Source organism: Strongylocentrotus purpuratus, unplaced genomic scaffold (assembly GCF_000002235.5).
Source record: "Strongylocentrotus purpuratus isolate Spur 01 unplaced genomic scaffold, Spur_5.0 spur5_scaffold_3, whole genome shotgun sequence".
Lineage (NCBI taxonomy): Eukaryota > Metazoa > Echinodermata > Echinoidea > Camarodonta > Strongylocentrotidae > Strongylocentrotus > Strongylocentrotus purpuratus.
This window is the reverse complement of record NW_022145609.1, coordinates 23062566-23076003: the sequence shown is the minus strand read 5'-3', so window position 1 is coordinate 23076003 and position 13438 is coordinate 23062566. Positions and strand designations below refer to the sequence as shown.

At 41.3% G+C, this 13438-nt stretch overlaps 1 protein-coding gene across 1 annotated transcript; it reads left to right on the top strand.

The window, feature by feature from the left end:
* Positions 1-390: 390 nt before the first annotated feature.
* On the top strand, positions 391-10983 carry LOC115928526 (ubiquitin-like-conjugating enzyme ATG10; the record flags this gene model as incomplete). Its single annotated transcript, XM_030995815.1, has 4 exons — positions 391-511; positions 1202-1299; positions 5144-5232; positions 6304-10983. Coding segments are annotated over 4 exons (399 nt in total), but the record flags the coding sequence as incomplete, so codon positions are not given.
* Between the last annotated feature and the right edge of the window lie 2455 nt (positions 10984-13438).

The following is a 13438-nucleotide window of genomic DNA, read 5'->3' as shown; positions in this document are numbered from 1 at the left end:
ATGGAAGAGTCCAAACAATAATAAGAATTATGAATATTTAAAATCTAATGTCTTTTAATCTATGCAAATCTCATATTTGCAATTTAGTCGGTGGATTATGGTGCTTTCATGGACAACTCTCCCATTTGACTTGTTGTGTACAAAAATATAATTAATTCCTGTTTTTCTCCTATCTTCTCACTTGATAAGGGAAAGGTTTCATGCTCGTGAAAATGTTTGGTTATACAGTATACCTTTACCCATTCAAACTACTTTTGGGGGATGATTTTGTTTTTTTCATGATGATTGGTACAATGTCCTTATAAGATGGAGAATAAATGTTTTGAAGAAGATGGAGGATTCCCTTCTCAGTGCACAATTATGTATGTTATGTCATTAATTTTTTAAAAATTGCAGACAGGAGCACCATCAGTTGAAGGGCACCGCATTGAGAGTTGCCAATTTGAGTATCACATCATTCACAGTGCAAGCTACAATGTTCCTGTTCTCTACTTTACAGCATGCAAATCAGGTTTGTATTTTGTTATTTGTTCCTTCATCACATTCACAAATCCCTAGAGCAATAGTTGTGAGAATTTATCCTCACAATGCTTTCCATCAATAGGGCAAATGTTTGTCTTCAGATTCAGGGTAGTGAAAAACTTTTTCATTCCCCAGAATGGTTAAACAAGGACATTTTATTATTATCATTATTACTATTATTATTACTTTTATTATCATAATTATTATTATCATTACTTATTATTATTTCCTGTATTAATTTTACTGATCCAAATGGTTACTAGTAGTTTATTTTACATTTAGCTTTCCACTCTGTTATGCTTCGGACACTCCTGACCTACATTCATCTCTTGGCTTCTATTGTTCTGTCCCTGTTCAGTTATCCTCATTCAGCATTACCTGCCATTGTACCACACACACGCACTCTTTCTATCTCTTGTTTATTCAACCCAACCCAGTCAACAGATGCCACTCTATCTTTCCTTAGGCTTTCTATTGGTTACTTACTTCATGTACAATATTTTGATTGGTTGTTATTGTAGACTCCATGTCAGCCATTTGAAAGATGTAGAAAAATATAGCAGTGCAGCTCAAGTCGACAATCATGTCAGACTAGTTTTGCCTTGTGTGAGTCTTACATTATTATTATTATGAACTTTAATGATTACTAAATTTTAATTTAACGCACCTCTTTGTGCAGATGGAAAGCTGCTTACCTTGGAGGAGGTGTGGAGCCAGGTACCAGGGTCTTATCAGGAGAGGTTGAGGCATCAGAGATGGACATTCATCACACAGCAGGTAACTTGTACATGTTGTTCAGTTAAAGGGGAAGGTCACCCTGATATTAAACTTAAAGGTATTGATTAACAATGTTTCCAGTTTTACAAATCTGAGATGCATGGCTTAACATGTTATCAGTGTCTGTGATATGGTGAAATATTGAAGCCCTGAAAAAGTGATGCTTCAAAATAATCATGAAGTGCCTCAAGAAAGTAAAAATATTTGAGTGACCGGTTCTACCATACTCATTTTCCCCAATAGACTGTAGAAAGCTTGGTCTAGGGGGCCCAGCACAAGTTCTACAGTGTGGTCCCATGCATTGAGATTCTTGCTGGACTTAGGAACAACTACAGTGTGGTCCCATGCATTGAGATTCTTGCTGGACTTAGGAACAACTACACACGCATCAACCCAGTCTTCTAGTCAACTTTTCCTTATCACTCATCATGATCTATGGATATTTTATTACAAGCATCTAGATTTCTTAACCATCCAAGATAAAGTAAGACCAATCCAGTTATTTTATTTCCAGTTATTTTCCAGTTATTATTTTTGCTGGACTTTGTCTTTGTCTTTGTAAAAGCTACACTCACAAATTCAATTCAATTCAAGTGAATTGTTATCCTGTTTTATAGTCTCTAGCATTTTATCGAAATTTGCACCAATCCATAGTCCATCAAAATCGAGCTGTTTGTCTCTGAAACCTAGCTTCCTACAACATCATGCAGGAACATCACCTCTTCATCAGCTTACTTGTCCTTATGTCTTCTATGCACGTGCTTGTGAAGACATACGTCATTGAAGAAAGTGCTACACGATTTCCAGATCAGCAGGAACATCTTTTGATATTGCCTAACTTCAGCTCTCGTGATTTTAGTCGTGCAGGTGTACGCAGCCTCTGCCTTTTTCTCAGATTCCAGCAGAAGCGCAGTAACTCTTCATGTGTCCTCAACATTCGTTCCACCAGCCACCTGGCCATCTTACTACTTCTCAGTGGGCAAGTTGAGCCCAACCCAGGTCCGGACACTCCTCCTACATGCGCTATCTGCAAGTCGGATGTCTCTGTCAATGACAAAGCAATATTGTGTGACAATTGTGATGCCTGGTGTCACATCTCATGTGTAGGCATCTCGGCTTCTTCGTACAGTGTTCTCACCCGTCTTAGCAGTTTTTCGTGGATATGCTGTAAGTGTAACAGCATCAATGCAGAATTATCATCTTCCCTTCTGGATGCTGACTTCACTAGTCCTAACCGCTACTCAGCTCTCCATGACGATGCAAGCGAGGTTAATGTTACAAGTGGTCCTCCAAAGCTGATCTTCAGAAACTCCGCAAGGCTGTTACGAAATTCTCAATGGATTTTCTATCATCTTCACCAGAGCTGAAGTCAGTTGATGAAAACTGGACCTGTATCACATCACTCATCAACAAGTGCAAGGATGAATTCATCCCATCCAAGATGTCAAGAGCCAGACGCAACTTGCCTTGGATCACCATTTCCCTCAAAAGGCAAATGAGGAAGCGGGATCGTTTGTTCAAGAGGGCACGAAGTCAGCCTAGTGCATCCAATTGGAAGGCCTACAGGCAGCTTCGAAACGAACTGACCAAACGTGTCCGCCAAGCTCATCACAATTACGTCTGCAACATAATAGGTGAGAGCCTATATGCGAACCCCAAGGCTTTCTGGTCATATGTAAAACAGCGTCGATCTGAAAACTTTGGTATACCACCCTTGAGAAATGATAACAAGCTCCATATCACAAACAAGGACAAGGCTGAATGTTTGAATAATTACTTTCATTCTACCTTCACCAAGAGCAACGTGGATCAAGTTTGCATAAACCGGCCCTCCCTATACAATGACATAGGGCATCTCCACATCCACCGGTCTGGTGTAGTTAAGCAACTGCATCAACTGAATCCATCCAAAGCCAGTGGACCAGATGAGATACATCCAAGACTTCTGAAGATGCTAGCACACGAGATAGCCCCTGCATTGTCATTTCTGTTTCAACAGAGTTACAATACCGGAGAAGTGCCTTTGGACTGGAAACGTGCACTTGTAGCCCCTATTCATAAGGCAGGAGATAAATGTTGCCCAGGTAACTACAGACCTATATCGCTGACGTGTATCTGCAGTAAGGTGATGGAACATATTATGCTTAGCCACATTTCTAAACATCTTGCAGCTAACAACATACTCATTGATGAACAGCATGGTTTCAGACAGAATCTTTCGACAACAACACAACTTGTCACAGCTACCGATGATTGGTCATCCTCTCTTCAATCTAGAGGCCAAACTGATATCGTCTTTCTCGACTTCCAAAAAGCGTTTGATCGCGTACCACATCCACACCTTAGATCCAAACTACATTACTACGGAATCAGGGGAGACTCTCTCCGCTGGACTATGTCACTCCTAGCGAATAGACATCAAGCTGTCGTCGTCAATGGTGCTCGCTCAGCATGGATGCCTGTTACTTCAGGAGTACCGCAGGGTTCTGTCATCGGCCCCGTACTTTTCCTGCTGTACATCAATGACATCAAACTCAACATCAAGTCCACAATGCGTCTATTTGCAGATGACAGTGTCATCTACCGGCGTATCGACTCTCCCTCAGACACTCATATACTGCAAGAAGATCTCCATGTTCTTGCAGACTGGTCTACTAAATGGCTGATGGGATTCAACATCAAGAAGTGTGCTTCATTGTCAATCACAAACAAGAAGCACCCCATCACAGTGGACTACACCCTACTAAATGAGTCAATTCCTCGAGTAAAACAATACAAGTATCTTGGTGTCACGATTACCCATGACCTTAAATGGAACACCCAATGTAAACTCACCACCCAGAAAGCCAATAGAACCCTTGGCCTCCTACGCAGAACTCTATCACCGTGCACCAAGAACATCAAATCCAAAGCCTACACAATGCTTGTTCGTCCCCAACTTGAGTATGGCAGTGAAGCTTGGAACCCTCGGATTCTGACATCAATACAAAGTCTTGAGAAAGTACAGCGAGCTGCCGCCCGTTTTGTATACCAAGACTACCGGAGAGTAACATCAGTCACAGCACTTGTCAACAAACTGGGATGGGATACCCTTCACAATCGCAGGCTTCTTGCACAGTCCACTTTGTTTTACAAGATGCACCATCATCAACTCAACATGCCTCTTCCCACTCACATTATCCCAGCTACATATCTGGGCAGAAATGATCACCCTCTGAAGTATGCAGTACCCCCAGCTTCCATTGATAGCTTCAAGTACTCCTTCTATCCTCGCACCATCTGGACGTGGAACCACCTATCAGCTGCTGCGGTAATATCTCCAACAGTGACCATCTTCCAGGAGGCTGCTCTACCCATCATCAGAGCGTTGCCTCCTCCTGTCTTGGTTTTTACTTGCACGTCCACCGTTTTATTGTAAATAATAGACATCATTCACTGTTTTGAATTACTTCATGCACTGTCACTATGCCAGCACGTTGCACGGACATCCCAGTTTAGCTGTATGATAGCTGCCATCGGGATTATCTCTACAAGTAACAAGTAACAAGTAACAATAATAAAAAACGTTGAGGAAAATGGTGTTTGACATTTCAATTTCCAATCATAAATATCTTAATAATCAGACAGACGATCGGCTTGTACAAGTCATATGGGATTCCTGACTGACCTAAAGGCTTATAATTATAATTGCAGCAGATTTTGTGTAGAATCTGAGACAAAGTTACCGGATTTCGTACAAGGGGAGGGGGGGGGGGGGTGGTTAGATCTGTGGGTATCCATAGACACTCCTAGCATCTCAAGTCAAATAAACAGTTATACAATAGCATTTGTTTTCTTTCAACAGGAGCATCCTCTACTCGGGAGGCCCTTCTTTCAGCTCCACCCATGCCGAACAGCAGATCTGATGAAGTCTGTTGCACCAATCAGTAAAGGGTGAGTGTAATGTACTGGGGGTGTTTCACAAAACTTGTCGTCAGTGACAAATGACAGTTGTTGTAATAAGCTACCAAAATCTTTACTTCTGATTGGTTATCAGCAGATTTGTCACTGATATTTGTCATTTGTCAATGAAAAAAAGCTTTGTGAAACGGGTCCCTGGAAGGCTCCGTTTGACATTTCAGCATAGAAACAATCATCGTCTCGGTGGAATTGGAACCACAAAAACAAAATCAGTAAGAAATTCATGTAAAATTATCAACACTTTATGAGGGTAAAACTCATTGTCCAAGAACTATAGGAATTGTTATAATTTATTGACCTAAAACTATAGATATTTTAATGGGATGAGTAATTGCGTCCTCTTTTTAAAGGGATTTTTATGCCTCTGCCCACTGAAGGTGATGTCAGAGGCATTATGTTTTGGGGTTTTCTGTCTGTCCATCCTGCTTTCTCATTATTGTGATATCTCAAGAACTAATAGTATGTATAGGAAGACACACCGATTAGATCTTGGAGTTAGTAAGTCAAAGGTCATAGATGTCACTTTTCTTCGCAACGTCTCAAGAACGATTTAAAACTTGAACTGCAAAGTTAGTATTAGTATGCTTATTATAGTGAGACAAACTGAGTAGATTTTGGGTTGAGTGGGTCAAAGGTCAGCAAGTTAATACACATGAGATTATAGGCTTTTGTGTTGCCTGCATAGCAAAAAGCGAGACATGGGCGGCGACTTTTCTTCTTTAAACTATAACCAGTTAAATAAGCAACCCCTATTAACCATTTACATTTCAAGAAAAAGATATTAAATGAAATATAAAAATTCATGTTAGCTGTGAAGAAACCTTACAAGTGTGCTAGTAATACTCAGGAAATGAACAAGATTTAACAATATGAAATGCCTTGACAGAAAAGCTCAAAAGGTTTGTGTTCTTTACAGTATTCACAGCTTTTGGTAATTTATAGTATGATACAATTAGAAGAAAAGGTCTTACTTTGTGTTACAAAATAACTGAAGAATTTCATTTAAAAAATAGAGGTTATTCTTAAACTTATTTGTTACTTCAGGAACTATGTGATGACGTGGCTGAGTTCCGTTGGGCCTGTGGTGGGTCTAGAATTACCTCTGGCTTTCGCCAATCTCTGCCAAGCAAGGTGAGACAGCCTGCAGCTTTATACACGTAAACCATCGACAGCGAACACGTGGACCAACTTCAGGACCAACTGTGGCTCTAAGGTAGGTTTTCCATGGTTCAGTTGTGGACCATCTACTGCTGAAATGAACAAAGTTCCGACCTGGTTCAGCTAAAATTTGAACCAACAGGAACTGAAAGATGGATCATCTACATTTTGAATATGGAATACCTACAGCTCCAGTGAAGACTGTGTTTAGGGCCATCTTTAGCTGAATTGTGGACCATCTTCAGGACCATCTGAAGTTGAAGTGTGAACTATTTGCAGCTCAAACCTAGACCATCTTCAATACCATCTTTAGCTGAAATCTGGACCATCTTTCAGCTCAGATGTAGACTTCAGGACTATCTTTAGTTTATTGTGTGGACCTAGCTTCTACAGCTCAAAGATGGGATGACCTACAACTTAAATATGGACTTCCTACACAGCTTAAATGTCTTAAGGTGACTTGTAGACCATAGTCAGGACTATCCACTCCTCAAATGCAGACCATCTTTTGGACTATCAACATTTCAAATATAGACACTCTTCTGGGCCTTCTCCAGCTCAAATGAAGACCAGCTCCTTGACTATCTCCATTTTAAAATGTTCACATTTTCCTTGACAGTGCCATCTTTAGAGACATGTACACCAAATTGAGGGCACCTACTAACCTAATGCCTATATTATTTGAAGATTATATTGTTTTGTTTTGTTCACCTGTTTTAAGCTTGAAAGAGTCATTTTGGTTCTATACAAGGTGAGGAAGTCATAAATAATGACCTCTCAAATGGTCATATCCTGGGCCAAAATTTTTGCTCCAGTCCAACACTTGGAAAAATGTGCCCATCTTTTTTTACCCCATACTGACACTTCTCCCTGTTGAGCTTGATGCCCAACAACATTACATCTCTGCAACAGCTTGCGTAGACGAGTATTGCATTCTGCTTTTTCACCATCCCGGACAATAATATCATCAGCAACTCAGCGTACTCCATTGAGTCCCTCAAGTGTCTGAAACAGTCTCTTCTGGAATGTCTTGCTGCTCACCTTTAGTACAAATGGTAACCGCTTCCATCTTTGTCTCCCCCAAGGCGTAGCGAACGTCATTAGTAGACTAGAGTCTTCATCCAAGACACGATGGAGATGACCATCTTTCCGGTTGCAGACTGAGAAAAGACTTGCTTTCGGCAACGCCGGTAGTATGTTTTCAAGTACTGGTAGGGGGTAAGATCAATTTTACCGAAGTATTCATTGTTTGCAAGAGAGGCAAATAGATCTTGCTGGTTAGGCATTAGTTCGGGATCGAATACAGTTATCTTGTTCAGGCGACGAAAATCGATACAAAACTGATTTGAACAATCCGGCTTTCTCACCATCACAATCAGATGCGCATAGGGAGAGTCTGACTGCTCCCCTAACTTCAACATCGACTCAACCTCTTTCCCAATCTCACTCTCTACAGCTTGAGGTATCCTATACGGAGGAGAACAAACAAGTTTGTCACTAGTCAAATGAATCTTGCATTCAGCCACTGAAGTTTTCTTAGGAACATCCGTTAAAACATCTTGATATTCACACAACAATTTCCTGACCTTACCCTGGGATTCCTTACTCAATTTCTCATCAACCTAAACATGAATTACAAACTCCTTCTGTACAGAATATGGCATGTCAGGTAGACCTCTCAAGTACTCCTCGACCTTCTCAATGTTCCTTATGTGCATATAAATACTACATAATCCATAACATGTGAAATGAGCAAACACAAAACACATTGTTCTTAAAGTTTTAAAAAGTTTTTTATTACATGTACATTCAATAACCAACACTATCTTTTTTTTAACAACTTATTTACAATTTTCTTTATAACTATACAGTCATGTAAAATGGGCTAATACAAATACAAATAAATGTTTTGAAAGTTAAAATGACACCTTAATGACAATCAATAACCTACACTTTATTTTTTTTAAACAATTTGTTTACAACTTGTTTTCACAACTACACAGTTCATATACATGTAAAATGGGTGAAAAACAATACACATTGTTTTAAAATGAAAACATGGGATAACCAATCTTCCCTTTTTCCTGAACTTTTTAAAACTTTTTTCTTTCAATTACACAATCCATATACATTAAAAATGGGAAAACATAATGTGACCTTCAATTCTGACATCACACGGTAGCAACTCCTGATAACGAAGTGTTGGGTGTTGCTTAACATAGTCAGAACTGATGGTAGTAACCTGTGAACCTGTATCTAAGATGGCGATACAGGGCTGTTCGCTTACCACTACAGTTGTGCTTGTCACTGGTCCAATAAGCTCACCATATGTTGGTCGCTTTACTGTCTCATGTCTCTTTGGGTAGTTGATATGGCTCTCTGGGCATTGAATGTTTGCCATACCCACAGACTGCCCACTGTCTGTAGGCTTTAGGCGTTTAAAGGACGGGTTGATGACTCTTGCGATCCTTGTTGTTGTGGTGTGGGTCGCTGAGGTGTTGGGTCCTGCTGGAGGCCTGGCTGGGGGCCCTGTTGGCGCCTTCTTGGTTGACGTTGTGGACACGAACGGGAAAAATGTCCTGGTTGGTGGCATGTGTAGCAGACATCATTACCTATTGGAGGAGGTGGCCCCATGACTAGGCTCTCAAGTCTGTCTAATCTTGCTCTTGATCGTTGTTGATCATCGAGGACTTGGTGTAGAAGACTAGATGTTTGTTCTTGAAATGCATGCATTTCCTTCAGAGTTTTGGTTATTTCGTCCAACTGATTATTATGAGTGACAGGAGTAGGCCTCACGTCCATTCTGTAGGAGTTGGCCCCTTTCCGCTGCTTCTGTTCCTCATCTGTAACCTTCAGTTCCCGCCTGAGCTCTCGAAAAGACATATCCCTGGGCCTCATCGGGGCCAAAGGACTTTTCACGTCTTGGTCGCGGAGCCCATACATAAATTGGATAGTCAGCATTTCATCTCTAGCTTTAGCCTCCGCTATTGCTGAACCAGCACCCTTCTCCTTGGCCACTCTAAGTTTGGCCTCCAGGGCGATGGCATAATCCGATGGTGACTCGTTGGGATGTTGCATCCTAGCGTAGAATGCCGCCATTGGAGATGCTGTCCACTCTCTCTCCCCATACTCTTCGAGTAGCTCGCCGAACGCGGCCTCTGGGGTGCAGCTGGATGGTTCTCCCAACTCTAGATTTAATAACAGATCTCGTGCCCTGCCCCCAGTGTGCCTAACAATTTCGTTAAACTCAGCACGAAGTGGCATTGATCCCTTAGAATCTATCACATATCTCATATCCCGTACCCAATCCTCCACCTTTACACCCCCTCTACCTGAAAAAGGTCCCAACAGTCTTTATTTGATGCGATGTTACGCATCTCAGAGTATAGTTTCAGGGTTGCTGGGTATGTTCAGGCATCGGGTCCATACCAGCGATTTGAAGGGGTGTCGCCATAGGCCTACCGAGGCTCCATGGTGGGGGCGTTTCAAGGGGGGTCGCTCCATCTGCTCCAGCAGGGCGATGTTGCCCGCTGACCGGAGTCTTGACGTCACCGGGTACAGGGGTCTCCATCTCGCGCTGCACACCTCGATGATGCCGTGTTGGTTTTCTTTGATTTGTTGAAAGACTAATGTCAGTATTAGTTGCTATTGTTTTTTTTTTTTTTTACTATTTTCGCTTAATATGTTAAGGTAAGCTAGGATCCAAGTTCTCCTTGTACTTAAGCCTTCCCGGGTTTCGGCACCAAAATTATGTGACCTCCTATTTGTGTACAGGACGTGTTTGAAATATAATTATAACAACTGAAATTAACTAATTGATTACAAGGTTCTACGAGAAGGCGGTAATAAAGGGAGAGTCTGGAATCTTTTGCTTTTACCTTTCAACTGAACAAAAAGTTCTTTTATTAACTATTCCAAAGCTAGCACAAGACTCAAAAGTATATGAGTACAAAACAATGATAAATACAGTACGATCAAAGAAAACCAACACAGCATTGAGGTAGACTACTCTGCATCTGTATGGTCCTAAACAAAAATAAAACAAAGTCATGAGCATAAAAGAAACAACAGTCGTAAACGAAGCAGACTCTAGCAATCGTTAACATACAGTATATCCTACAGGTATCGACTATCATGCTATCTGTATTCGCAATCAAACTATGAGGGGGTTTTATACAAGTCAAAGTACCTGCAATGCATGCCTATTCATTTACACAAACAACAAACTGGATAAGAATACAAATGTATACTATTACTGGTCATCTTGATATGAGAATAAATGTGACCTGTACGATACATTTCTTACATTTAAGATACCACCGCTACCGCCAACATAATATATAACAAATATCTTATGGCGAGAGTCAAACAAAAATGTGTGATATGTAACCAAATTCTACATACAACCAAAGAAAAATGACTAATCACCTTGAATATGGAACTGCAACAGTCAGGGTCCTGTTTTTGAAGCTTACAGAGTAGGCGTGAAACCAGTAGATTCATCACCTATGAACATAACCCAAACAAGAGCATGTACCATCATAATGATTCGGATGGATTGACAAATCATACAAGAATACAAAACAAAAATACACAAGATATATCAATAAACTCAAATGACTCTACAATACATATTCATGAGAGACGCCCAACCTTTATCAATATAGCCTCAGCCTCATGATATATAACCTAATGACATAAACCTATATAACTATACTTCAAAGTGATTCATCCCAATAACAGTCAACTTTACCACCATCAGTTCAGTACATCAAATCTCCACTAACATCACATAACTATATAACGGCATCCAACATATATGTCACCAAACATACATACAATACATAATTACAACTCAACAAAATGATTAAAATGCTGGCAAGTGGGGTGTTCAGCAAATCACCATCTCACAATAACAAACACGTTGTCTTAAAGCTAAACAGATTCAATAACCAACCTTTTTTTCAACTTGGAGTGTTTATAACAACTAAACAGTCAAAAGACATGTAAAATGGGCAGATACAAAACAAATAGTTAAAACAAAATACTTCATTACATTCAATAACCAACACTATCCTTGTGTATCCTTCGATCTGTAGCATTTGAGCTACTCACGAGTCCCTATCTCACTACTGGTTCTCACCAGCACCCGATAGAGTGGGAGTATCCAAATCCATGGGGGTCACCTGGCCTGAGGTCGGAGATGTCTCCAACAGCGCAGATAAGCCGGAGATGTGTGAAATATCTGCGAGGTCACGCTCACAGCTTGTGGAGAGCACTTGGTGAGAACCGCTGATGGCTGTGAACATGCTCTGCTGCTGCCTGGGGTGGTGGTGCTGTTGCTGCTGGTAGTACGGGTACTGATGTCGCTGCAGAGGGTACTTCTGTTCCTGCAGTTGGGGTAAATGCAATTGCTGAGAGAACTGCGATGGACCCGTAGGAGGAGATGGCATCTGATTGGTCATGCTGGCTTGGTATCTATCCATGTACCCGCAATCCTGTGACTGTCATGACGACGCAGGTGGTGGCCTGGTGCTCTTCCACAGTTCGGGGGCCGACTGCCACCGCACGACAGACTTGGAAGAGGACGAGAAGGTGGGTGCAGAGCTGGGTTGGAAGGATCCTGCTTGCGAGAAAGATGGCGGCATGACTTATGGAGGCTCTTCCACGTCGTTATCCTGCATGGAAACTTCCAGTATTCGGCTGATGGCTTTGCGCGCCTTTTTGAATTTCCGTCTGGACAAGTTGACAAGTATCCTCTTGACGTAAGTCCCAAAGACCTCTGCTGGTGTCTGTGGTCGCATTGCCTGCTGTAACTGGATCATCTGCTGGCCAGACTCCTGCAGCCGCTTCTGCAATGTGGCCATGAGTGCGTCCTCCGATTTCGCACCCTTTCTTTTTCTGCCGACTTGCTGAGCATTTTGAGGACCTCCTCTCCTTCCGCCTCTGTGCCGATCATGGCGCACTCAGCCTCAGCAGCTGAGAGATTGCCACTGTGTGCATGTATTGTATCCTTCACCTGCAAGTACAAATAATACAGATCATGAATGCAGAAATGCTAATGCAAAAATTAATACAAATTTATGTTCAGATACATTGGACCCAGACACATTTACACTGTAGATACAGTACATTGAACCATCTGATAATAATGACACATATTTATATAAAAAATTACTAAAAAGTACAAAAAGTCTAACAATATGTAGCTGCTAACTGCTAACTGGCTTTGGTCTGCAGTATGTAATCTTCATGAAGAAGAACGTTATCAAGCTTCAACCCTATAAGGGATTAAATCTCAGATAAATACTTTTAAGAAATCTGTAAATGGGATGGCAAGAACAGACCACAATGGCGAAAAGACCAATTAAGGGCCCAAAGTTATTTGAAGTTAATGGACCGTTTCAAAGCCTTAATAGCGCAAGTTCACATAAGTTACAGAGTTGAGCAACATCAAAGTGGGTACACGGGACTTGTCTGGTAATATGTGGCTTCAGTGGTTCAATGTAAATGTTGTTCACTGTCTACTCGTGACAGTTTGAGTGCTATACTTGCGTCTTTCGCAAAGTCTGAACACATTCTCTTAATCTTCTTTGAGCTGAGTAACTCCCAGCTGGGGGCATTTCACACTACATGTAACACTAAATTCATCATTTTTTCCCCGACTTCAATGCATTCTCAAAGGAGGCACCTCTCGTTCCTCCTCGCTACTGCTATTTTCAATCTCTGACTCGTTCTTCAACTTTGACTTTTAACTAGTGCTGTCCATTTCCTCCTCTTCCTACTCGCTAGTCAGGATACTGATCTCCGCTCCTTCCCTTTCCCTTTTCTCTTCCTCCATTCGCTTTGCCACCCGTTTGGCCATCTCCCTTCTCTCTCAAAAGTCTAACAATATGTAGCTGTATACTTACACTGCTAACTGGCTCTGGTCTGTGGTATGTAATCATTTGGAGGAAGTGCACCATTCTCATCCCCTTGTTCGTGGTTCTTGAAAATGGAGGACGGTATTTCGAATGTTATC